This window comes from Dicentrarchus labrax, unplaced genomic scaffold, assembly GCF_905237075.1.
Source record: "Dicentrarchus labrax unplaced genomic scaffold, dlabrax2021, whole genome shotgun sequence".
Taxonomy (NCBI): domain Eukaryota; kingdom Metazoa; phylum Chordata; class Actinopteri; family Moronidae; genus Dicentrarchus; species Dicentrarchus labrax.
Window position 1 is genome coordinate 6,180,863 of NW_026136719.1, and position 27,184 is coordinate 6,208,046.

General features: G+C 40.4%; 2 protein-coding genes across 3 annotated transcripts in view; both read left to right on the plus strand.

Moving 5' to 3' along the window:
• Positions 1–3: 3 nt before the first annotated feature.
• LOC127351695 (piggyBac transposable element-derived protein 4-like) lies at positions 4–5,121 on the plus strand. Of its 2 annotated transcripts, none has more exons than XR_007880932.1 (2): positions 4–113; positions 2,692–5,121. XR_007880932.1 is itself a non-coding variant. In XM_051379500.1 (2 exons), the coding sequence occupies exons 1-2, from the start codon at positions 835–837 to the stop codon at positions 3,194–3,196; spliced, it is 594 nt and encodes a 197-aa protein (XP_051235460.1). In that variant the 5' UTR covers positions 128–834; the 3' UTR covers positions 3,197–5,121. The 2 variants fall into 2 exon arrangements, 1 of the variants encoding a protein (XP_051235460.1); XM_051379500.1 differs by lacking the exon at positions 4–113 and adding an exon at positions 128–923.
• A 3,855-nt stretch (positions 5,122–8,976) lies between these two features.
• Positions 8,977–27,184, plus strand: part of nav2a (neuron navigator 2a) — a 213,885-nt gene continuing 195,677 nt past the window's right edge. Inside the window, exons 1-2 of the mRNA XM_051379464.1 lie at positions 8,977–9,041; positions 9,697–10,428. Of these exons, the coding sequence (XP_051235424.1) occupies positions 10,348–10,428 (81 nt within the window). The 5' untranslated portion in view covers positions 8,977–9,041; positions 9,697–10,347. The remainder of the gene's footprint in view (positions 9,042–9,696; positions 10,429–27,184) is intronic.

Genomic DNA, 27,184 nt, shown 5'->3' on the forward strand with positions numbered 1-27,184 from the left:
GGAACGGGTGTCCCGCGCAGGTAGACTGTTTTTGAAATCCTTGGCGCGGAACTTCTGTGCGGTAAACAAACGGCGGCTTCGCTTTTAAACTCTCGATACGGTCGCCGCAAACTGTGAGTCTACTCCACAAGAACACCGCTTGTATTTATGACTTTAACCGTTAGTTTAAGACGTGTTTTTAACGGTCCGACCCGTTAGCGTTAGCCGGGAGGGGCGGGAGGAGGAGGGGGGGGGTAGCTTGTTTAAAATCATTAACAAAACCGGAAAGTCCAGAAAACGTTAAAACATCCTCAACTTTTGTTTTATAAAAGCCACATTATCAGCTAACGTTCACACGACCGGGGGTTTATAAACAAGAGGCGGTAACCGAGCGACACCGACACCCAACGTTTTATTTAAAATGAAACATTTCAAAATAAAAGACCTAAAGCTGTGTTTTAAAATAAAAATACACAGATGTAATGTGTGCAGACTTACCCCCCAAATCCGGTTATAAAACAAGCTTCTAGAGGAAACTAACCATCTTCACGTTAGTGCTTCGTGTGTTGTGGGAAACCAGCTATATCCAAAAGATAAGTCCGAGCCTTAAAATGTGGATTTTAGTACAAAAACAACAACTCGTTTCCACGCAAAATAAAACAAATAAAAATAAAATAAAATAAAAAAAAACGTGTTGTTTTCCCCCTTTCCAGTACGCAGTGGCCTCTTGGTCAACTTTACTACAGTGGTGGAAAAACTTTGCCCAGTTGTGTGTGTGTGTGTGTGTGTGTGTGTGTGTGTGTGTGTGTGTGGGGGGGGGTGACCACCAGCTTTTTTGGCCCGCCCAGTACGAGCATGCGCGTTCACGTCACCGCGACACCAACCCCGCACTTCCTGCTCACAGGCGGGATCAGATACTGCACACGCACAGTCCCGCATCCCAGGTTTTTATCTGTCCTTGAATGAAATGATTTCATGTTCTAATCAATGCATAAACACAGAGTGACTCACAGTCCGTATAGTGAACACACTGATTGATCAACATGCGAAATCAGATCGCGTGACGTCTTCTAAGCGCTGTAGAAAAGAAACTAGGTCACGTGGAGCGCTGCCGTCCACTTTCCTGGAAAGTGCGGACTTGAAACTCTCTCCTAGTTTTTATTTGACTTTGATACACCACGTAAAACCGGACATATGATAGTTTTTAATTTGGTAGTAAAAAAAATAAATATCCGAGCGTCATTTTTGGGGGATTTTACAAAACGGGATAAAGTGGTTGAATCTGCTGATACTACTCTACGTGATCAATATAAAAAATAATTCAGATGTTTGGGGGTCTGGTTTGTTTGGAAGTGAGACTCTGTTGTGGAGCTTTCAGGACATCTCCAATTCCAGCTCTGCTCATTGAAATGGGTGAAATGCCCTTATGTTTAAGTTGGGAATGCAGTACTGGGTAACATTGAGTGGATCTAATTTAGCATTCCCAGCAAGGGACACTGGATTCTTACAGAAAGATTAAAAATAAATCACATAAATCAGCAGGAAAACACGGCACTCTACACAATTCGATTACCTATTCCTTATTGGTTAATGCAAGAATTGGATGTTGATTTAACTTTTTTATAAGAGAAGAATAAACGCGTGATTGCCTTAAAGTTGGAACAATATCTGAGCAGTGGTATGGGATCATATCTGAACATTTTTACAGATGGTGCCAGGGAACCAGAGAGTGGTAAAGCAGCTTTTGGGGGGTGTATATAACTCAACCGGACCTTCTGGATCTCTGTATTTACAACAGAGTTACTGGCAATTCTTTGGGCTCTGCGGTGGATTGAGCATGTGAAAATATATACATATATCATTGGGAAGAGTGGAACTAAAAGAAAAAAAATAAACAGAGTATTGAAAGGGAATGGCAAAGATTATGGGAAAGTGAGACCAAGGGGAGACACTATTACTCTTCGCAGTCTCAGGTTAAAAAAGCCAGGCATTGTAGGTTAAAAATCTGTAGGTTGAGACTTGGGCACTGTGGGTTGAATCCGTCTTTATATGTTATTGGAAAGCATCCTAATGGGCTTTGTGAGTGTGGAAACAGGTGAACATGTTTCATTAAAATGTCACAGAAAAACCATAGAAAGGAGCATTTTATATAAGAGAGAATCAGATTTGGGAGTTCGGTCATTTTCAGTTAAATCTTTATTGGGTCAAAATGAGAACCACCACTTGATTGTTAAAGTAGTATTACAGTTCTTACACGATAGAGGGCTGTATATGAATATTTGTAGCTTTTGTTTTGTTTACTGCTGTATTGTAAACGTTATAAAACCGTCTGATATGTATATAACGTGATATATATTTAGGTAGGTTTATGTGTACAGAAGAGCAGGGCTGAACTGATAAATACAGAGATGGGTTAATGTTCGTTTTCCCCTTTATCTGAACTCTCATACTCATTTCAAGGAGATGGATATACTGATTTTCCTAGTGTTTATTTTGTGTTTTATTTTATGTTATCTATGTTTATTTCTAGTTGCATGTATTTATTTATTACTTGTAAGGTTTTCTTTTGTAAACTGAGTATTCACATTGTTGTAGGGAGCCAGAGAACTACAATTTTAGTGCCCACATTTGAATTCACTATCCATCATGTGCATATGAACAATAACCTGAACAATCGCTAATTGTTTATTTGTTGTTGTCATGTGTATACAGATATGAGGATGGTGGACCCTCGACGCGGAGGCCTACCCGGAGAGGGCGTGGTAGGAGAAGTCAGATGAGATCCAGATCTCCACAGGCTCGGCCACTCCATCGCTTGGAGCCCTGGGGAAGTGGAAGCGACCCTGACGCTGCTCCACAAATGAGCCGCTTCATGCCACGGAGAACACCAGGAGCCCAGGTGGACACTCACGCAGCCTGTACACCTCTGGACCTGTTTCAGCTGTACTTCTCCCCAACCACAGTGCGAACACTCTGCACCAACACCAACAAGCGTGCAGCAAAGAGCAAGGAAATGGGGAAGAAGTACAAATGGGCTGATGTTGAGGTTGAAGAGCTCTACAAGTTCCTCTGGCTCCTTACTTATACATCTCTGGTGCCACTGCCAAGCATCACAGATTACTGGAAACAGAACACCATTACATGCCGTGCCGTTTCCAGCTACAGTGATGGCGAGGGACCGTTTCAGGGCTCTGCTTTGGAACATCCACCCCAGTGACCCAGAGGAGGACAAAAAAAATGATGAGAAGAAGGGAACACCAGAGTACGACAGGCTGACTCAAGCAATGGCTACATAGTGAATTTCAACATTTATACAGGAAAAACACACACACACACACAGAGTGCATGGGCTCTCATATGATGCTGTGATGCACCTGATCCGTGCCTACAACAGGAACATGGGTGGTGTTGAGCTGTCCAACCAGCTGCCGCAGAACCTGTATATAGTATATAGTTTGATTACACCTCAATTTGGATATAGTTTTGATTACATCGCAATTTTACCTCTTATATTACATTTGCACTATTTGAGACTTTGAGGGAATACAAAACACTGGTGTAGCTCTGTTTAATTTTGCACTTACTTTGTTTTGAAGACTTGCAGGTGGCAAGGTAAAAACACCTATAAATATACATGCTTTTTATGGTAAATATTTGTGTAAAGTATTACTTTACTTCAACTTTACATTTATTTGTTCATATTTGCAACCTATGTTTACTTTTTCAAGTTCCAAAAGAGTTCATTGAGCATGTTTGTGTTTTTTATTGTAATAAATTGTATATTTTTTAAATCTGTGTATTTTTGGGCCCAATGTGTTAATAAAGTAGGTCAAAGTGAAAAAATAATTATCTGATCATATAGATGACGTGAAAAAAAGTTACCAAGCATGGGTATGGCAAACATTTTTTTATGTGGTATGTAAAGGCAAAATCAATATATATCAGTATTCAAAAATGGCCAAAATGGGCTCAGACCCCAATTCTGTCTGTATTATGTATGTTTTACATGTCTTTAACAATCACACACACTTAAAAGGCTTCCTTTTTTTGACATATTCAGCTGAGTAGGAGTTATTTGGATGAATTTTGAGCAGATTATTTCCTGTTAAGGGAAGTTTTTATACAATTCTCTGTCTGCTTGATGCACTTCTATCATTATTTTAGGCTTCTCTTTTGACATTCTGTGTTTTGACCATTATTTTATTAGACAATTTACTTTACATTTACTTTTCTTCATAGAAGTGATCTAAATGCCGAAATATAGGCTTAGTGTGTATATTTTTTTAAAGTTTTCTTACATCTCTTCAAATCAAGAAGACCTGGAAAAAAACCCCAGTGAAGCTAGTGGTTGGGGAACCACTGCCCAACATCTCTAGTCTAGAATAGATTAACATTATTATGAACTGTTTTAATATAAAAACAAAAATAATCATATTTTTGCCCTTTTACAGGCTGCTTGCGTGTTTTAATGTAAACTGTGTTTTTATCTGAATGTCTCATATTTCCTGCAGAGAGAATTAAAGATTAACCTTTTAGAGCTTTGGCTTAGGGGCATGGTCATCTCATAGGAGGACAACTTTAATTCAAGTACTACAAGAAAACACAATATTCTGAAAATATTTCCATTTCTAACATCATATATACACTTTTACATTATCTGCGTTTATATATCATCTTTGTTGTTCGCAGCCAAACAACAAATGAAGCCCCGAACCCTCCTTTCTTCTTATCAACCCTTTCAATGCCATTTGCAGGCACATTTTGACCTTTGCCATTTGTTTTTAAAAAAAAATATAATTGTGTTTTGGTTTTAAATGTATACGAACGGATAGTTTAAATTAATGGGAAACAACTAGAAAAATAAAGAAAAAGAATAATCTTGACATCATGTTGTGAGTGAGAGAGAGAAAACAAGAAATATCTTTTGTTAAATATTATAAACAATATTGCTACATGACTTTGTTTATTTCTTTTTTTGAATTGTGCCAATTGTTTTCATCTTTTTGTTTGCTCTCTCTTGATTTAGTATCATGTATGTATGTATGGATATATGATTTTATACTTGTGTGTTGTTGTATTGTTATTTTAAGTGTTGTAACTTTACTATACTGCTGATAAAGAATAAATACAATAGAAAATGTTCACCCAGTGGTGGAGGAAGCTTTACTAAAGGTACCAAACTATAAAAATTCTCTGTTACAAGTCCTGCATTGAAAATGTTAAGAGTTCCCGAACAATGAACTTAAAGTTTTAAAATGAAAGTACTCAATGTAGGACAATGTCTGCTGTGACTGTTGGATTATTATGACTCATGCATTAATGTAAAAACAGGATTTTACTGTTGTTGTTGGTTGAGGTGAAGCTCGTTTTTTAACTATTTTGACTGCAACTAATGATTATTTTCTCGTAGTAGAAGCTCAGAGAGGGGCAGGAAAAGACTCATAAATCCAGTTAAGAGAGCTACATCCGTCCTGGACTTCCTCCTGGACTCCATGGAGGAGGTGGGTAAGAGGAGGTGGGTAAGAGGTGGATGTTAGCTGAGCTGACGTCAATCATAAACAACACCGCCTGCGTGAGACTGTGGGGTCCCTGGGGTCTCTTTATATAGCCTATATTTCCTTTAAATGACACTTTAACTTTGCAGTTATGTTTATTTTTACATTGTGCCACTACCTCCTGCTGTAATCTACTTCTTTTTAAATATAATTTTATCATACTGATGTGTTAATTGAATAATCTGTGCAATGTTCCATCAATCCCATCTGTATGTAAAAAGGTGTATATAGTTAAGTGTACACATAAAGTCTTTTGTATTGTAATTTTGTATCTTGAGCTGCTATAACAAGTGAATTTCTCCAGTGTGAGATCAATAAAGTCTATTTTATGTGGTCTGATCTTTCATTATGGGTTAATCTGCTGATTATTTTCTCCACTAATCAATTGATTGGTTGAAAATAGTGAGAAATGTGACACAGTTACACAGAGCACAAAGTGACACTTTCACAGTCCGAACCTCAAAATTATTAAAAAGAAATGAAAATAATAACAAAGAAAGTCAGAAAATCATCACTTTAACAACAATAACAAACCATATTTTATAAGTTCTTCATTTGTTTTGTTTGAAATAATCTAAAACCTGTAAATTAAAGCTGTCAGATAAATGTAGGGAATTAAAAACAATAATATTTCTCTCAAGTAAAGTACAAATACCTTACATTTTTACTTAAATTCCACCTCTGTTAAAACCTGATCAGCAAAGCGGTTCACTCCAGTTCACATAAAATGTCACCTTCCACTTATATAACTGACTTAAATCAAACAGCTCTGTGCAGCAAGTAAACAAAATACCATGTGTACCAACAGCACCTTAAACAATACAGCTATCAAACACTTTGTGATGCTTGAATTCAAATAAAAATGTCTCTGCTCTCTCTCTCTCTGCCCACATTTAAAAGCTGTTAAAGGTTTATAATGTCCTCTTCATGTTATCTTTTGATTTTTTAGCTGATAGATATTTGATGTTCAGTACCTATAAATGCTCCCTCCTTTGTTGCTATGTAACTGTAACAGCTGACTGCATGACCTGTGCTCGTATTCTTCCGGGTTTTTACTTTATTTTGAAATATGTACCATGTATAAACTATAATGATTATAAATTATAATGACACAGGGGCCCTCAACAAGATAACCTCTCTTAGTTTACATTGTGTTTTAGTCAAATTAATATACATAGGGGCAGATTTTAGTCAAATTTTTACATTTTTATTCTATTTTTTGCTTTGCTGCCACTCAAGTGTGTTGAAATATATGACTTTACTTATTTGCTGTACCTTTATTTTTTAACAAAGTAGCCCTACAATGTCGGGAACATGATTGCAGAAGAGGATGAAACTGCCCTCATCGGTTCAGCTGCCGTAGAAAGTGGCCCCAGGAAATAATTGTTACATGCATGGATGCACACTATAACCAAATTATACAGTAGATAACCAAATTAACATGTTTTTCTGTCATTAAACCCTTTTGTATTGGTTTGTGGTCAAGCTGATTTTGCATGATTTGATTGTTGGGTAATTTCTAAACTATGTTTGGCTGCTTACAGGAAACATTTTATTAGCTGCGCAAAATAAGACATGTGACATTTGTTTGAGAATTTTCACAACAAAAGTAAAAATAAAATATATAGTATAGGCCTATAGTAAAATATCAATAATGTTTTCTGGGCAAATAATGAAGCTGTCTTCTTTGTACAACATGTAGGTGACAGTAAATACACAATGCACAGAGGGAAGTAGGTAGCTACTGTAATTATTTGCTCTGCTAATCAACCAATTATTTATTGATTAATCCCAGAGCTCGAGGCGGTGTATTCCAATTCCTGATTTTATTTGACCAACAGTCCCAAATATATTTAGTTTATTATCATATATGATGATATATGTTAAGCTATGTTATATATTTGCCATCAAACAAGAACAAACAAGAGAAAAAAAGCTTAAAATCCTCACATGAGAAGCTGGAACAAGTTCATATTTGACGTTTTTTTAATGACACGAAACAATCATTTGATAAACTGTAATTGCCAATTATTTAAATTGTACTTTATCAGCCTGCCACTCAAATTAAATAAAGTGGACTATAAATTAGTTTTATGTAGACATGTTGAGGCTTAATGTGAATTAGATAGTCAGAGTTAAGGCCAACGTTATAATACAAATATATAATCTGATTTTAATTGATTTGTGACTGTTGTTCAGTAAACAGCCGCAGTGGCTCCGCGTCTTTTGGTTGCCATGGCTCCGTTTCGCCGCTAGGTGGCGGTAGAGCTCCGACGTACAGGGAGTCGCCATGGAAACCGACGGGCGCCTTCAAGGATGTTGGGAGAGAAGAGCGGAGCTTGAAGCACCCAGTGACGTAATGTCAGGGATGTGAGAGAGACCGAGTGGGACCCTGGTGCTGCCTTCAGGTTCTCCTCGTAAATTAGACCACCCACTCTGATTGTACAGTCCCAGAGCGAGTCACAGAGATACTGTGTGTCTGTGTAGTATCAGAAAAACAATGGATAACTATGGCAAAGAAATCTGCCTTTAGCCGTAGAATATATTTTAATACTTTCAGAAAACCTGTAGGTCTAATTATTGTGTTTTTTCCTAACTTTAGACCATTATCTTTAGTTATTATAATATAACAGTTATAGGTCTTACAGAGGTAGAGATAGATATGTAGTTCCATTTCCCAAGAGAAGGTATGTCAATGAATGAAAATCACTTTTGAATGACACATCCAGGATGTATTTTACTTTTAAAATATGTGGCAGCTGTATGTGAAAACAGAGCGAAATGATCATAAAATTGTGGAATGGGTAATGTGCTAAAATAATAATAAACAGCAAACTTTCTTTCATGAAGCATGTTGCAAAACAAGGTCACAAAGTGCTTTACAGAATACCCTACAAAGCTAAAACAGCCTGGTAAAAGAAATAGGCTTGTTATAAACACTAACAGAGAATTTATTCTTATTTATTTATGTTTTTTTTCTCTCTTGTTATCACCTGCACAGATATTCAAGGGACGATTTCAAGAAGAATCACTAATTAATTATTATATTAAATCCAATTAAAATGTTGATGGCGTAAAATAATGAAGATATCAAGTTGCTGGGGAGGGATGGATGGGGGTCAAATGGATGGATGGGAAGGGAGGGAGGGAGTAGAGAAGGATTTATTATTATTTTGACATGTGGTTTGTACTCCATAATGAATGTGGATGTCGAGAAAAGGCAAACCAATAAATAGTTGGTCACAAAAGAGCCCCTTAAAAAGCACATGTGTAGAAAACAAAACTTTTAAAAGACTTGTAAAAGAGGAAACTGTTTTTGATGAGAAAAGTGAGGCACACACACACACACACACACACACACACACACACACACAGACACAGGGATATGTCCGGCAGCCCCTGAATGCAGCAGCTGGCTGCTGCGCTCGCAGCCGGAGGAACGGACAGCGTTACGCACGAGGCAGGGACCATCTCCACCGGGAGGAAAAGAAGCAAGACAAGTGCGAGGTGAGCATCATTTCTCCGCACAGATACAGCCCCTCTAATGTCTATTCCTCCCATGTATTGTTCTTTAATTGAGGCAATTAGCGAGCAGTTTCCAGAGAGCTCAGAGCGGCAGCCAGCCTGTCTGTCTGCCTGCCTGCCTGCCTGCCTGTCTGTCTGTCTGTCAGGCAGCACCAGAGGTCTCGCAGATCCTCCTGTAGGGATGCTGCAGTAGCTCAAACCCTCGCCAAGCAATTTGTTCCAGATTGTAACTCTCTGAGTTGATGTTTTTTTTGTCTGTCGTCGAGTGTGCGCCGAGTAGTTTACAGCGACTGAAAGAGCTGCACAGCACGGGAGGAAGTTTGGGAGCAACAGAATAAAAAGTTGGTTTGGTTTTGTGTTAATAAGTGTTGGTTTTATGTTACCGTGCAGGGACTGGTGAACAGCTCACACCTGCAGCAATTAGCCGGCACCTAAACACTGATACAAATGGGACCTCGCAGCATTTGAATACTTTGCAAGTCAAGTGTAACTTTAAAATAATTCAAATGTGTCTCTCAATCAGGTGTGGTTTATCTAAGCTGTTTGTATGATACTGAATATGTGTGTATATGTTCTTTTTGAAACTCCAGCCTTTGCTTTAATGCTTCAATTCAACTGTTTTCCTTCCCATCAATAGCACTTGTTCACTGTCCTGATACCACACTTGACCTTTGAGCTGTGAGTGACACCAGCTCCTACACATCTGCTTTTGCTGGACATTTTTTTAAAGCTTTTTTTGTTGTTTGTTTTTTTTAAATGTATATTTGGCAGATGCTCCCTGGAAAACTGACGTCTGCTCATTTTGCTGCATAGAAACTGAAACCTGCCCACAGTTTTTCCCTCAGCGGCAGACAGATTGAATCTCAGCCAGTGGAGAGGATCACGATGATCACATCCTCCTTTAAGATCAAATCTCCATGGCGGCGGTGGTGATGGTTTTGGGAGAGAGAACCATCCTGGTTATCTCAGGTTCCCGTTCTCTGCCCAGCCCCTCAGGACCAAGAGCTGCAAAGAGAAACCGGCGAGAAACGATATGACTGAGACGAAGCGTGTGGCAGAGGTCGGATCCTCCCTGAGCTTGGGTGTTCTCTGTATCATGAAGCAAAGTTGATGGACAGACAGTTTTTCCTATTTTTGGATAGACATTCATGCACCACAGCCGGGAACCAAGTGGGAAGGGGACTTAAATACTTTGACCAGGTATTTCCCTTAATTCCCTAAGAGCCCTGTTGTAAAGTCTGGATATTTAGCTGTGGGAGAGCCTTGGTACTCACTCACTTATGGGAAGATGGAGGCAGGAGCAGAGGCTAGTCCACAACAGCACCCGAGGAGGAAACCCGTGCTGCACTGCTTGGAGGACCAGAAACGGGTGAGTTAATGACTGATCCTCTTTATCTACCAGATCTAACCTGTCTGCTCCGTGTTGTGTGACGGCTTAAGAGTAAGAAAACAAGGACGAGTGAGTTTCTCTGGAGGTCAGAGAGGACGAGCGAGCTTTGAATGCAGAGTTTGAATGTTGACGGATGAGTCTGGAGAGAGGTTGATGCATGGGATGTCAACAAGCAAAGCAAAACTGTTGCTACTTAATGTGGTAAGAAAATACATATAGATTTACTCTTCATTGTCAGTGAGTGTTGTAAAAACTGTTCTGTGGTACAAAATAAATCAGTTTCTAAGAAGAACAACTTTTTTTTTAAGGTTTTAAAACATCCCCTGACCTTTTTAAAAGTCTTTGATATTATACATTTAGATCCAAAAATAAGAAGCAAAACAGTTTCCTCTTGCAGAAAGAAAAATGACTTTTATATATCTGCACAAATCGTGGTATCGTTGCATTGTGACCTAGTCTGACCTTCATCAGGAAAACCAACTCGGGTGTCAAAGGAAGCATAACTAGATTGATTCAAAGCCAAACAGTCAGTGAGAGCATGAAGGCGTCTGTGAAGTCTTCTTTGATGCTCTTGTGGTTGTGTAGAATTACTTGAGCAGTCTGCGTGAAGATTGATGGAGTACTTGATACCGTGACTCACTTTCCCTGTTTTAGCTTCGCTCTGCATTTTCCACATGATGTTGATGTATTATATATTGTTGTATGCAAACCTCACAGCTCTAGTTTGACTTCAGATGAGGGATTACAAGGTTGTACGCTGCAAAAAAAAAAAGAATAATCGACAGCTCCTCGGGTGAAGGAACCCTTTCAACACTGAGTCAGATACATTCAGAAATGCCAATATCTTCTCTTCTTACAGTAGCGCTGGAGGAGATACGAGGTTTTCACTCCACTCTGGCGAAGTACGGTTGTGATAGATTGGGTCGGAGGCACCGGGCGACAACCCTGTACAGGCTGAATAGATGTCTGTGTTGATTCAGAGTGCATTAGTCTTCATTTTAATGTGGAGGCGGATTCAATTTCTTCTGCTCGCCCGCAGTAAACATTGATTCAGCTGAACTACAGTTTTCATGCCACATTCGGTGCTCTGTTTACAGTGTGTTTACAGCTAAGGTAGCGGGGACAGGAGGGATCCCCAAATGTTCTATGTGGGGGTCCACTGCTCAGGGCAGCTGAACATTGGGTTTGAGCTCATGCATGTTGGAGTTCGGTCTCTACTAAAAGTCTGGTTTTGTTTCAAATGATGTGCAGATTTGTTGGACTTTGCTCCCTCTGCTGTAGGTGTGCCAGGGATTAGATTTAAAGGTTTATTTCTTTTCTGTTTTCTTTCCTGCCCCCCACCCCCCCCTTCTGGTCCTCCCCCTGTAAATTATTGATTTGATCAGGTGTGTTAAATTAGTCACTTGGGATTATGTAGAACATGAATATTAATTGATGCGACCAAAGTCCCAGCTGCTGTTTTCCAATTTTCCACACACCGCAGAGCCGCTCTCTCTGGATGCTAAGTGAGCAGCAAAAAAGACTTCCACCATTTCTGTCCAGTGTTTGGATCCCGCACGACTCTCAGTGTTTTATGAAATCCCACCTATTGTTGTTGCATTGTTGTTGCTACGGTAACCGACCCCGATGCCATTCATAAAGTGAGTTTTTGCCCTTTGCGTGCGCAATGAGTTATCAGCCGCGACATGTCTAGATTTCATTAGACGCCTCAGTTGCAGCTGCAAACGCGGCGGCATCATCAATCGGAGACCAGACGAAGCCAGACGCTCTGCACTCTCCAGGGAAGAGAGGTTGTGTTAGACAGAGCCAATGCTCACCTTCCCTCTTAATGGACATCAGCCGACTTAAATAAATTGAAAGCACTGAGGTAGTAACGTGGACATGCGGGCGCCCATTGTTGGAGAATTACTTGAGGCCTCCATGCAGCAAGGTTCAGTGTCCTCCGACAATTACCTAGGCTGTGCAAGTTCAAGATGCTATATGTGATACTCGCAACCAGTAGGAGGTAATTGGATTTTGTTCCCTTTGTAGATTTACTCTCTCACATGTCCCCAACTCGATATATTAATGTTCACTGAGTAGCAATCATGGACCTACATGGGAAAGCTGGGAGCGTTAGAAGAGAATCAGGGATGTATTGTATTGTGGTGAATGAAGGCTCTGTGTGTGTGATGGAGCAGAACTGCAGACTTTGCTACTATCAGAAATCTGTCTGTTTGTAGTCAATTGATATTCATTGAACTAGGATTCCACGAGATTGGATCTTCAGTGTTATGAATTGCCCATCTAAAGACAAGAAACTATTAGGATGTACAGTTTTAGCTCTCATTTGCGGATGAATATCACATGGGACTTCATGGGAAACCTGCACTAACACTGAACAACATTAAAGTAAGGAGCGAGTATGTGTATATACTACAGTGTATCTGTAAGTCAAGCTGTGTCAAGCTCAGCAACAGGAGTTTGGAGAAGATTTGGTTTTACTGAATGGAAATGACCTTTTTCTCAGGCATGGAAGCGGTGTAAAAGTTCCTATAAAATTAAGCCATTTGTTATTGGCAATTAGATCACATTCAATATCTAATCAGATCATCCTTTGGCCAGACGCTGACCTTTTCAACAAGTCTCAGCCAAATCTGTACCCTGTAAGACAGCAGTCAAGACCTAAACTCCTTCCACCAGGTAAAGAGGTAACCTGAATAAAGAGGTAACCTGAATAATATGATGTTTTAAATCTTAACATGGAGGTTGCCTTTCTTAGTTACTAAAAAGTTGGTTTCCTTCATACATATTCATCATTTTAGATTCATGCATTAAAAGTCCTCTGTATAACAGATTAGCGCGAGCCTGCGTGAAATTTGGTTGGAAAGATTTAAATGCCTGTGAACTCCAGGTCTAGACAGGCATGCTTAATTTATTGGAGCGCAGTGAAAGAAAAGGAGCTGTGAGCTGATCTTTGATTAACGTCTGAACAGCATATTGGACGGTTGGCGTATCCCTGCTGTCCATACCGCCTGGTTCTTGAGAGAGCACTAATGAAACACTGAATTCTTTGTTATTGAACTGCTCTTTGATTTATATCCTGACCTAACACAGAGCTGTTGTGGATACAGTAGAGATTTACAGCACTGATGTTGAGCACAGGGCAAAAGTGCACATACTGTTGACATAACCCCGTTTTCCTCTTAGTCATGTTTTAAAGCTACCGACATGTTTGGTGAGAAAGCAGCGCTTACAGTATCTTTATCATCCACGGTGTCAGAACATAAACCAACGCTTCGTTATGCTTAGAAAGTGCAAGGTCTTCAAACAGGCAACCAGGAGAACACTGGTAGAATAATTGTGCAAGATTTCAGTACAAAAAACAGGATGTTTTTGCAGCATAGACAGAGTTTGACAGCAGATCTCAACCCTTTCCACTAGCGCCTGATAGAGATGACGAAGGGCATTCACAAGGTGACAGAGAGCATTCTGTAATGGAATCTGTTATTGATTCATCTCATTGAGGATGAAAGGGAATTTGACACTAATTGCTCAATCAGAACCATTGGAAATTAGGTATTTATTTTCACTAGTCATTTTCTGACTGCTCATTAAGAGGCGTTTGATACGGTTGGGTGGGGTTCTGTAGGATAATGAGGTGTTTACAGTGGTTGTGTGTGCTGCTGACTGCTCTGCTGCAGTCATTCTCTAACCTCCTCATAATTAACTAAGAGACACAGATGAGTGGCCTGCATGGCTTTGTTTATTTCCTCCCCAAGATGGACTTAATCCTGAACCTTAGGATACAGTTCATACACAGCAGGAGAGGTTTGGTTAGTCAGCTTTAGAGTTTTTTTCCCATGGCTGTTAGACTCCAATGAGAGACATGATGATGGGATACTGGTTTGTCAACAGTTAAACTGACATTTTATAGACCAAATAATTCATCTAGAAAATATACCTCCATCCACCCAACCATCCACCCATTGTTACATTGCCAGGAGGATAAGCCTGGAAGCCCATTCAACCCTTTTCCCCAGCTACTTCCTCCAGCTCCTTCTGGCGGATCCCATGGCATTCCCTAGGCATATCGGATACGTAATCCCTCCAGTAATAGATTCTCTGTGTCCCTGTTGGACGAGCCTGGAATATCTTCACAGGGAGGCGTCCTGATCAGATGCTGAACCACCTTAACTGGCTCCTTCCACGGCACAGTCGCAGCATCTCTACTCCCGTCTCCTCCTATCTCAGTTGTCTGAGCTCCCCTCACCATGTTTCTGAGGTTGAGACAACCTGCGAAGGAAGGTCTTTTCAGGATTTTCCCACAATCTTTGGCTTTTAGTACATGCAAACACGTCCACAGCTGAAAGCGTGAGATCAGTTGGAGACAATGTTTTTCAGTTACATTAATTACTGGTTCTATTTATGCAGTTACTTTAATTACCTGCTTGATATGGACTACCACACTGTGGCTTTGTTTGACTTTACTAAATCCAGGTTGGAGCATCTGACAAGTTTTGACAGGTGTTGTTTGAACAAGGCAAAACAAATGTGTCTAAGGCAAATGCTCAGCTGACAGAATGGAAAGATGGAGCAGAAATGTTGATCCTTCTTTCTCAGATAATCACTGAAATGTGTTAACGTGTTGATTTTAACATCTCAGTTAATAACTCAAATAACTACTGTGCCTGTAAAGATAATGAAGGCAACAGAAAAAGAACTTGCAGTACTGCAGTGTTTCTTCCAACAGTGGACATTTAGCCAGACATATGGGCAAGGTCACTGTGGCCGTACCCTCCCTGAGCTGCCAACCTGCTCATTAGACTGCAACATCTGTGCTAACCACCACTCAGATTGCTGCAGTCAGTGCCCTTTTACATTAGTCTCTTAAACAAGCTAACAAACAGTGAGGGCCATATCTCTGTCTGCAATGTACTACACACCTTTTGCGACCAGTTGCGATGGCTGGAACCTCAACTGATTTAAATAGTGAGCTATCGCTCTTTGCTCTCAGCGAAGACATGGCGCTGGATTCAGACCCGACTCACAGCTCCACTGTTACGTTGGCCTGTTGCCCAGATATGGAGAGTGACTTAGAGGGCTGACAATTTGTCATTGACAGGGTTTGATTGATTGTGCGTGCCAGCCGCCCTGCACTGCTGGTATCTGAAACTAATTGAATGTAATATCAGAGAGATAGGATAGTGTGATGATAAATGAGCAGCCTTGTGAGATTATTTAGAACCTATTGTAGACATTATCCCCCTTTTAACAGTTGCTCCTTTCCAGCCAGCCCCTGACTGGATCACTCAGATAAGTGATTACCATCTTTAGTGATCATAGTGGCTGGCTCTCATTTTCTTAATTAGCTCAGGTACTCTGTAGCTGAAGCAGACATAAACCATTTTCTTTTAAAGATTTTCAGTGAACCCATAAAGAATCCGCTTGGAGAGCAGGTTCTGGCACTTTGTGATAGTGGAAATCTTAATGTCATGAATGCTGTTTTGCCCGTAGAGATGAGGGCTCTTTTAAGGCTCTGGATAAGCTTTTCTTGCAAACCAGGCAGCTGCGGAGGAGAGACAGGGGATTTATTTTGGTGAAGGACTGTGTTTGCCCAGTCATGCAGCACTGACGAGCGCTGGGGCTCAGGGGTTTGGATTGAGGAAGGGGAGGAGGGTCAGAGGGTGGAGGTGGGACCAGGCATGTAGCTCTGAGGCTGGGGGTGGGGAGGAAGCTGCACTCAGGATGCTGCTTGGCCCTCAAGAGCCATCTGGCCCTCACCCTCTCCCAGCGCCCTGAGGGAGGGTGAAGGACAGGTGGCAGAGGCTGGTGGGATGGCCTGGACTTCAGCTACTGGGCAGCGCGATTGGCTAGCTGGGCCCCCTAAAACACCGACCCCTCACATACCAAACGCCTGCTCAGCTTCGTGTCAGGAAGGACATCCTCGATGACCCTGGAAAGAAATCTTTTGCCATCAATCTGTATTTAAGGGTCATTTTTGCTCTTTTTCAGATCAATTAAATGCATGTGTTGTTCATTTTTCCATTTCCAAATTAGTACGACAAAGATGATTTAATTCCAAATAGATGTTTGAATTATAGAAACTTAAATAAGTGTGATAATGTAAGACATATTTTGTTACTTCAGACCACACGTTTTCTCGAACAAAAATAGCCTAATCTTCTCCAAATAAGAACACACAGACATCTGAGACATCAATAAAATGACAATTTTAACAAAATAAAAGATGAACTAAGTGTTCTAATTGTATTTTATCTAACAAAATAAAAGATGAAATAACCAATTGAAATGCAAGTGTATGCATTTACCCCTCATTTTAATTGCATGAACATTTCTTTTTTAATTTATGACAATATTTTTGCCCTAAGCCTCCATTAATTTTCTGCACTGCTGGAAAAAAAGATAGTCAAAGACTGGTGATGAACTTGTTCTCTTTTATTAGGCAGTATTGTCAACAGTACAACATCTAAAACTGTACAAATCCACAATATTTTCACAGGAGAGAATTTTTATTCTATGTGTGACAGCTCAAGTCTATATGGCCGGAGAAATGGTGTTGTCAGTAACGCACCCAGCAGGGTGTGTGATGGTCCGGCTGTCCGGACTCGCACAACATTGTAATCCCTGTCTGGGGGTCAGTGGGCAGGATCTGGTTCAGTCTGGTTCAGGGGAGGTGCTCTGCTGATGAACAGGTGCTTCAGCTCACTCCTGTGGCGATGGGATTTCCTCTGTGTTATAACCATTGTATCCATATTCAAACACATACACATGGAGAACAACACATTTCTCAACCGTTAATTATTTCAGCAGGTGGCTGTGAATTGGGAACAGTCTTTATAAATTAAGTACTCCTTTGTCTTTGGTTTCATTTCGGTGAATAATGAAGCTAAAATAAAAGCTGAGAACCTATCGTTTTTCATATCTGGGGAGAGCTTATTTTAAAGCTGTCTACCTCCTATCAGACCTAAATGCTGCTACCACTTTCACTTTTTAATTATTTTTCCTCTAAGAGCAGTTATTTTGATGGGTTCTTGCCAGTGGATATATATCATATTATTAGATATGCATTTGTTTTTTTTTTCAATAAAAGCTCATAAAAAATATCTAAAAACCATATGCAGCACCTGTTAGGATCGCTTCAGGCTCAAGTTGTATCTGTATGTGACTGGAATAGATAGAAACCGGAAGGTGAGATTCTAGATTAGAAACAGCGTTGTGTTGTTTGTTGCTGCTGGAGTGTGAACACATGCAACAGCACAGCCCCACCAGATCAGCATGTATGATACTGGAAGTGGATCCTTCTTTGCCTCATTGGCTTAATGTGAATCCACTGCCACCTTTGTTCTAGAAAGACAGAGTTAACTTGTGTCTGCAGTGTGTGTGTGTGTGTGTGTGTGTGTGTGTGTGTGTGTCCCAGCTTCTCCACATTATGTTTTCTCCAATCTGTGCCCTCTCATCTTCATCCTGGGAAATGGCGTCGGAATTCAATTTTACACACCAGGAATTTTCCGTGTGATAAGGAGGGATGAGGGGTAAAAAAGAAAAAAGGTGCTGTTTTTCATCTATAGCCCTGAGTGTGGAGCTGGAGGTTCTTCACGTTCTTCCCGCCAATCCCCCACCATATACACACACTCCGAAGCCTCTTAACCTCAGCCCCACCTCCATTACTGAGTCCATAGTGTAATTTGGTCACATTTGGAGTGGAATTCAAACAGTCAGGATTGTAGCAGGAGGTTGCAGACAAAGAGAAGTGGAGAATAGGGAAGGTGGACAAGCTTTTTTTCTACATTAACCTTCTTTGTTAGAAGAAGTAGAGATTCCTGCCATGTGTTCAATGAAATATTGCTGGACGCAGTTTGCCTGCGGGGCTATGGGAAACACAATTGGTACTGTGATGATGAACAATGGTACTCAGGGAACATGGGGCCCTTGTTTTTAAATTCTCTCAGGGCCTGTTTTTCCAGAAGGAAAATGACATTTTTCTTCTAGCTGTTGCTAAAATTTTTATTTAATTTCATTTTTTGGCCATTTTTTTTATACCTCATGCAAGAGCATGGCACCATCTGTGCCAAAAACATAAACTCAGACTCATACACCACAGGCACACAGATAACATGTACTTATAGGTTGTAATTGGATGCGTCTTTATGAAGTCCAAGCCCATCCATTGTAGTTGCTATGGTGGTGTGTAGCTTCCATGAGATAATTTGTTAAATAATTCACTTACCATTCTATGGAGAGATTATACTTTCTTTACAAATAATGTTGTTTTATTCATGGAACAGATTTTCCACCAGTGTCTCTCCCAGCGTGTAATCCCCTGAACATGAAGTGATGAATCAGACAATGATTTCCTGTCTCCAGTACCTTCCCCCAGCCTCTCTCCACCTTCCCAGACACCACTGTTGCCTTTCTCTGCATCTTAATGCACTCTCTAGTCAATGTGCTGCGAGGAAGTCAGGGTAGTGTTGAATCTAAAGGATAAATAGCAACGACAGCATGCAGAGGTGGGAAGTAGCTAATTATAACTGCTTGTTTCTGCACTCGAGGAATGATTCTTGCAGATTAGAGGTGTTTTCCCTTCTTTTGCATATTAGTATTGAATTTTTCATGCCCTTCATTGCTACATTTTTTTGGACCCATAGTTTTAACTTCAGGTTTTTTAATGTAGTCAAACGCATTTTAGTTATTTATATTTTTTTATGTATGTTATGTTTTGTTAGTTAAGTAATGTTACTTGAACCAGCTGAAGTCCAATATTCACCTTCTTTCAGCTCTGTTTTTTGATCTCGCCAGCTCCTGATGGAAATATAACGCTATTTAACTGTTAAATACTCCACTAAATGTTCACCAGTTAGTTGCTAACTGTGTCTGTCTGCCATTTGGTGCTGAACAGGTAATGTACAGTTAGAGGTTTTTCGCTGAAAATAGCTGCATGTTTTAGCTGAAAAACAAGCTGAAACTTACTCTAAAGATCTTTAAAGTCGAGTGGAGCTGCAGATTCTGGTGATAATTCTCTGTAGGTTCATCCCTATGAGTGACCCCTTTCACATAATCACATTATTTCCACATTGTTATTTGATTATTGATTGTTATTTGATTGCTATTATATGAATATTGTTTATAGCCGTTTTAATAATATTCAGAATCCAGAATCATGATCAGTGTGATGGCAGAGTTTCTCTGCATTGAGGTCTAGCTCACTGTTGTTATTGCTGTCCACAAATAAAGCAGAGCTGTTCTGTTTGGTCCCTCTATTGATTTTGTGGGAATATGATGCTGTTTGTGGTTTAAATAGATGAAATGGGTGGGTGTTTGCATGAAAAGTGTGCCTGATACTGCATTAACTTTTGGTTGTATTTAATCATAAGTTAACTTCCCATAACTAGAACAATCAAGATAGTAATGACCCTTTTAATTATAGATACTCGATCCATGGCTATTCTAAACAGGTAGTTTGATGCGAACATGAACAGAATTGTAATGACTTTACTTTAATTGCTTGCATAGTTTTTCTTGATGGTTGCACACATGCTGCTGTTTGCACAGCAGGTTTCATACGTGAGTAAAATATCTCAGCACTTTGACAGTGTCTAGATTTCAGTTGTGAGTGTAGTGGCTCATTAGTAGGGATATTATATACACCACTGTATGTGCACAGATATTAGATATTGGTATCACAGAGGGCCAGCATCTTGAGTTTCTTCTCCCTGAAGACTCTGTCGTGTCCCCCTGATGGCTGCTGGATGCTGCCTCAGCACTATTTTGGAGGGCAGTGCCGCAGTCATCATGGAGCGCTGCTGTAATTGAGCTATTCAGTTCCTCGGAGAGCAATAATCCTGGCGTTAGAACAGATGTTTTTCATGTGACTCTGTCTATAGCTAAGACACAATCAATGTAAATAAAAGGGAGCTGGGATGACCGGCGGGACAGGGTTTCTATTTCGGGAGGAAGGGGAAGCTCACTAGTAAACATGTAGCCAACTATGTTGTATATGTTACAAGAATAATTAAGATATAACATTTTGAATTGTCAGACATTCATGTACTTAAGTGGATAACAGTGCCTGTAATTGTAAGCAAATTTTAATGTCTTTTGAAAAGTCACAGGAGAGTGCTGCAGGTGAATTGTTTTAAGGTTTAGGACATCATGCAAACTCAGGCTGTTTGTGAATAAATCCCCATATTGCTTGTTATATTGAAAATATGCAACAAGAAAACAACAATTTGTGCTTTTGTGGTCAGTTATATGTGTCAACTTTGATGCACTGCAATGAAGCAACATGTAACAGTAATTAGAGATAATATTTGTAATGTTTTCTAAGTTTAATGCTTTTGTTTTTTTTTTTTTTTTTTTTTTGTAGGTAGAATTGACTGAAGTGAAAATAGGTGTTGGATTTCTGCAGATTACTTGCATTGTTTCCCAGCTTGGTTGAAACATGTCTGCACTAGAACTAGAAGCTAAAATGAAAATTGTCTCCTAGTTTGCAGTTTTTACTTTAGAAAGTCTAATATAACAAAAATGAAGACTAATAGATGAATAGAAGAGAATTTCTACTTAAACTGGGGGAAAAAAGTACAAAGTAATGGGAGCTGGTTGTGATACAGTAGTTTGATTGAAGTTAGTCCAAGACTGACAGCAAAAACAGGTGGGTTTCTCAAAATGCATTGAGCCAAGCAAAAGGTTCATACAATACCTTTGATCGTATTCATATATGAATGGCAAACTTAACTGATATTGATTGCCACAGAGAACCAGAGAATACAGGAGGGAGAATCCACCCCAGCAGGTTAAGATTTTCTAAGATCATCCTTGATTCATGGATCATCCTTGCATAAATCAACAGCTTGACAGATGAGTCCAGGACACTTCTTCATTTAGGCATCAGTATGACATCCTGATATGTGCATCTTATAATCAATATAAACTCTCTAGAGTCTGGATTTGAGATAATCCAGAATGTCAAAACTGTCTCGGTGAAAGTGTAGCTTGTGTTGCAAATTAGTCGAAGGTCTTGTTTGAGGTGAAGTGAGGCAAGTCTGTTGCAAGGGTCAGGACACAGGGGGAGGGCATATGGAGGCCTTGGAATTCAGGGGTCAGCCTGTATTGGATAATACAACGTCTCTGTGCACACGTTTTACACATTCTGCCCTCAATGACAGACCGGAGCATGTAAGAGAATAGGAAAGCCAAACAGCAAACACACACACACACACACACACACAATTCACCAGGATCACCACAAGGATGTATCCCTGTTACCTTAATCCAGGCCACCTTCCTCCCACCTCCCTCCTCCTCTTCCATAGCAACCCCCGTTCTAGTATCACTTACATACATAATCAATACAGGCTCTCTGCTGTTATTGATCCAGAAACGGTGTGTGTACACAGCTGCTGAGACCAGACTGTTGCCTCCTGCCTGGAATCAAGGATCCCGAAAAGGACACTTGATCACCCGCACCTGGTTCTCCTCAGCCATCTCCTAGATGTGTCGAGCACAGGGAGATCAAGGGTGAATACAGACATCAAAGGCTCGTGCTTTATACAAGGACAATTAATCAGTGTTTGTTCGGAAATCAATTTCTCGCAAGTCAAAGACTCCCTTTCACAATTTAATGAAGTGTGCTCTTGAATTGTAAATGCAAGACTATATATTGACCTTTTGATTTGCCCATCATAACCTTAAGGATAGTTTGAATTCCGACGCCTTTCTTTCTTGATAGTGGATGCTTGGAGAAGAGGGCCAATGTCAACCAGTGAAAGTCTAATAATGATGACACCATAGTGAGTTTTGTTGATTTTGGAGTGACTCAATCAACTTGTCAGGTGACAATAATCCACTTAAATTTGGGTGGTGCCCAAAAAAAACATCACATCAAGAAAGCCTTAAAGTACCAGAAACCTCTTGACTCAACCAAATGTGAAGGTAAAATGACAGTGATCGTAGAAACATGGCGGTCATGGCCCCTGTAGATAAAAACGACAATGATTCTTATTTTCTGGTTGTTATACGCTAACGAAAACATAGTTCTGCATATTTTATTCACTTTCTGCCAATAGAATAAGAACATAATTGCAACCAATTACAAAAAAAAGCATTGATTAATGAGTATAAAAGTCCTTCCTGCTTAGTAAAAGTTACAGGTACTGGAATCGTATGTGCTGCTAGTGCCAGAATAACGAACCCGGCAGGCTGACCGGAGCAGTCTGTCCAGTAAATGGGCTGCTGATTGAGGCCGTTGGAGCTTTGTGGCCATGCCAAAGATATAAAATAATGTAGATGGGTTATAAATGCTGTACTTACATGAAGGGCCATTTACTTTGCCAGGAACCTGGTGTAACTGTTTTTCTGTATTATACAATACAGTCCTATACCCAACTGATCTTATGCCAATGCCTGACATTAGCTGATGTGGCCCTAACCAACGGTAACCAGTTAGTCAAATCATTGTCTCTCAGTTTTTTGTGCCTTAAGCATCCTTTCAGGAGTTTGTGGATATACACAGAGAAGACTGTTATGGATAACTGTAGGTTATAAAAGCTCCTGGTGGAGTGAACATAACCAACTGTAACAAGTTGGGAAACCCTGCACATCAAACAATCTGATTAAGTTGTGATACTGTCAGAATTTGGGGTCAGAACAGACACATTAAAGTTATATGTTGTTTAAATGTAAAGGTCAGTGTTAATTCCATACAAAATTAAACATTATTTCTATTCTACAAACCCAGATTTGCTTATTTGTATGCAAACATAAAATACAAAAATGCTGCAGAGTAAACTTTTCTAATGAGGTTTGGTCCAAAAGAAATCAAACTGTCGGCGTGATTGCATCTTACTCTGTGATTGATTGTTGCCTGAAGGCTCTTGTATAGCTTGGTGGTAAGAGTGAATATTGCCTGGAGCATCTGATGGCAGCTTTTCCCCATAATGACAGCAGACTGTAACTTCATCCTGGGAATTCAATTACCTTTAATTTTACCTTCCCAACTTGGACATATTACCCTCTGTCAGAGCCAATCAGTATAATCAAATCAAATCAAATCAAATATGATGTGTTTTCCTTTTGATTGATTCATGCATGGATTGGGCTGGCTGCCTTGGCGTAATTAAATTGTTTCAGTAACCTGCAAGAACTGTAAGTTCTCATTATTTCAGATGTGGTATTGATATTCATTTAATCAGAGGACCTGAGGTAATGTGGTATTGTAAGAGCCTCGTGTTTTTGATAGATTAGAAATGATACGAGGATTAGTGAAGAATAATTAGGTCTTGTTGGGGTTGTGGTGTGGATTAACAGTGGTTGCATTCACTTTTTAAAGGGTTGGGGTTTAGATGTTGCAGAGAAAAAGATGCATCACTGACTCCCATTCACACAGTGTAACCCCAGAGACTGGAGTTCAATCCCTACATCAGCACTTTGCTTCTCTGTTCACTCCCCCTTTCATCTCCCACCACTTTGATTTATTTCTTAAATGAATCATGAGGAAATAGAACACATTCAAGGGCAATTAGTTGCTTTAGAATAAAGCTTATTCTGACTGAAAGGCAACCACATAAATTCAAGGATAAATGGTAACTCCCAGCAAAGCAGTCAAATGAATAAGTCTGAAAGAGACAATAACCTACTGAAACTACTTGTATCTTAATTTCAAAAGGATCGTAGCAACGATACTTGTTATGGAATAATCCAGTGAGATTATTACTTGCCCTAGAAAAGTACAGTTTGTTTAATGTCACTGGCTGGAAAAGATGTTTCAGGCTTCTTTGGTTTTGGAGGCTTTTTCGGGATTTGGGGCATTTGGCTGCGGTCTTACCAACATCTTTATGCACAGCGTTCGTTTTCAGTAGCTCTTACCTTTCCTGCCTTGTTTTCATTTAATTCCTGATTTTTGAGATGGTAAAATCGGCATAATTTTAAATTGCAGCTGATAGGCATTTGGCGGCTTTCAAACCAACAAGTTGCACTGCATCTAAACACTCAGCCTCCTCATTTGTTTCTGGGGCCCTGATAGGAAACATGGTTTGCTAACCTGGCTCAACTTCTGTCGCCACCCAATGCAATGGGTCATATGAGTGGTGCAATTTCCCTGTTTACATCTGAGCTGGCCAAGAATTTCCTGTGATGTCTTTCCAGAGTTGTAAAATCTTGCCTCAAATTGTTGTTTTTGATACCTCCATAAGCCTTAAAACTCATAAACACTTAGGAAAACTGTGCATTTAATCTTACCATTGGTACCTGTGCAGTCCCTTGACCTTTTAATGCAGTGCCATATTAATCTAAGCCTTATTACCAAGATTGTCCACTGTTTGGTGCTGGTGCTGGCTTAATTCGATTTTTACACTAGTGTCAGGTCAGGATTATGTGTTTCACCTCACTTCACAATGTTATAGTGCTATGATCAGATTCATGTGGCAAACAAGACTTTCTTTTCCATATGCACACACATACACACACACACACACACACACACACACACACACACACACACACACACACACACACACACACCTGTGTTGTGGTGGTAGTTCCCATCATTTTTAAAGGCAGGGGTGCTTGTGTAAGCACTACAGCAGGGGTCACCCAACGTGGGGCTGAAGGACGTCGCAGTAATGTAATCTTGGCTGTTAATAGGACTCTAAGGGAGGGTATGATAGCCTAAGAGTGGGAAAGCACTGTAACCTGATAGTGGCTACTTATATACACCACAGGGCATGCACACACACACAAACACTGAAACAAATCTTTTCCTTTATCTGTATTATCAGTGCTTTACAGTGCTGTTCATTGAACAATCTTACAATTATCTCATTAGAAACCACTTTTAGTGAAGCTAAATGCTTTAAGCCTTCAACCTTTTTATTCTGATTTGACATTCAGAGGTTACAGAAGTGTGTGTGTGTGTGCGCGCGCGTGTTCATCTAAACAGTGATCACAGTCAGTGGGGATCGATAAAGAGCGGATAAGGGCTCCAATCAATACCCATCAGAGTTCCGCTGATCAAATATTTATCCAGGAAGAGAGAGGAGAATAGACTCCCTGTCTGTCTGCCTTCTTGTCTGTCTCTCCTCCTGTTGATAATTTTCTTTTCCAGGTCTGTCTACACAAGCCTGGCCTCTCTCTGTAACAGGAGGCAACCTCAGGGCCCTTGGTGCCTGTTGACACAGAGGAGAAAAGGTTTGAGCTCCTTATATCTTGATTGAAGACGGGTAGACTCGTAGTGTGTAGGTGGGCCGGGGCAGCACTGTGACATGACTGTGTTTTTATGTCACTGAGCACAAGATGACAAATGTTGAATAGTTACTGTTTTGAGGAGATATATCCTGGATTGTCTGCTTTACCGCAGCAGGCGACCAGTAACTGACAGGAGATCCTGGAAAAACAATCCATTCTCCTACCCTTTTTTTTTACATTGTGGTCGCTCACAATCTTTCTCTACCTCTTCCATTCTGTCTGAACGGGGTCGTAGACATCCGATCAGTCTGAAACAAAAAGTTAACCTCAGCAAACTTTCTGGTGGTTGGCATCGTTTCATATCACTGCCCATGTGCCAACGTGTGTTGCCACCTGTGAATATGATGCTTTTATTTCTGTCTATAATCCCTCCCGTTTATTACAATAACCAGGTACCTGCTTTAAAAAAAAAACTTGGCTTTGATGTTGTGAACGACTCGCATTCAGTCTAATTAATTTGCATAAACTACTTCCCCGTGTAGAGCTTCAGTGCTCTGTTGTTCAGCCATCTACAGCGTTGTTTTGTCAGGCGAAGACGAACACATTAGCAGCTCCTCCTCAAACTAGATCCAACCAAACATGATAACGGCATGTAAAAACATGTTAATTTATTGGCTGTTGGGAGCCTTGTCTCCCTATCTCCCTTGTCTCCCCCGCTGGGGGAAAAAGGATTACTCCAAAATCTGAGGATGGGAATGTTGGGCGAGGTGATTACAGGGCTGCTCTGTTATCCTGATTACATTAATAGGTGTGTTTATCTGTGTTTTTCTGCCCCTCTTCCGCCATCTCCAGCAGGTTTAATGCTGTTTGAGTTTTCAGGTTCAGGGGGTTAATTCGCTGCTTGTGTTTTCTCTCCCATTGAGCTTCTCCTTCCAGCTGTTTCAGCTATTGGCAGGCAGCTCTTAACACTCTTACATCAGCCCTCCCTGGCTCACTGAACTGTGGAGCTGGCAAAAGTGAGTGGCGAGGTGGAGGGGAGGAGGGGCTGCAGGAGAGCAGGAGGTGGTGCCATTTGGCTGCAGCAGCGAGAAAGTGAGGGTTTTTCGCTAAAGAGACCCCCTGTAGCTGCAGTGATAACAGAATGATAGTGTGTGACTCGGAGGCAGAGGAGCTGTGTACCTTGATGCAGTCTTGAGCAGGAGATAAGACGCCTGCACACAAACGCACACTCTGACACATAAAAGCAGCATGTTTGGAGAAGAGAGCATATTTGAAGTGGTCGAGTAGTGCGACAGCAGCAGTGCAGAACATACAGACTTGAATTGTGTACAAAGGCGGCTCAGGATTTCGTGTGTATTGGTGTGTGTGTGTGTGTGTGTGTGTGTGTGTGTTTGTTCAAACCTCTGGCTGTAGCAGAATTCCACAGAACAGATAAAGCAACATCCAATATCTCCACTTGTTTAATTAAAATGTTCTGCTTTTTCCCTACACTGTAGTCTCTTTGTCAACCCTCTTACTGGAAGCAAATGAATTGCCTCGATGTTAATGAAGCTAA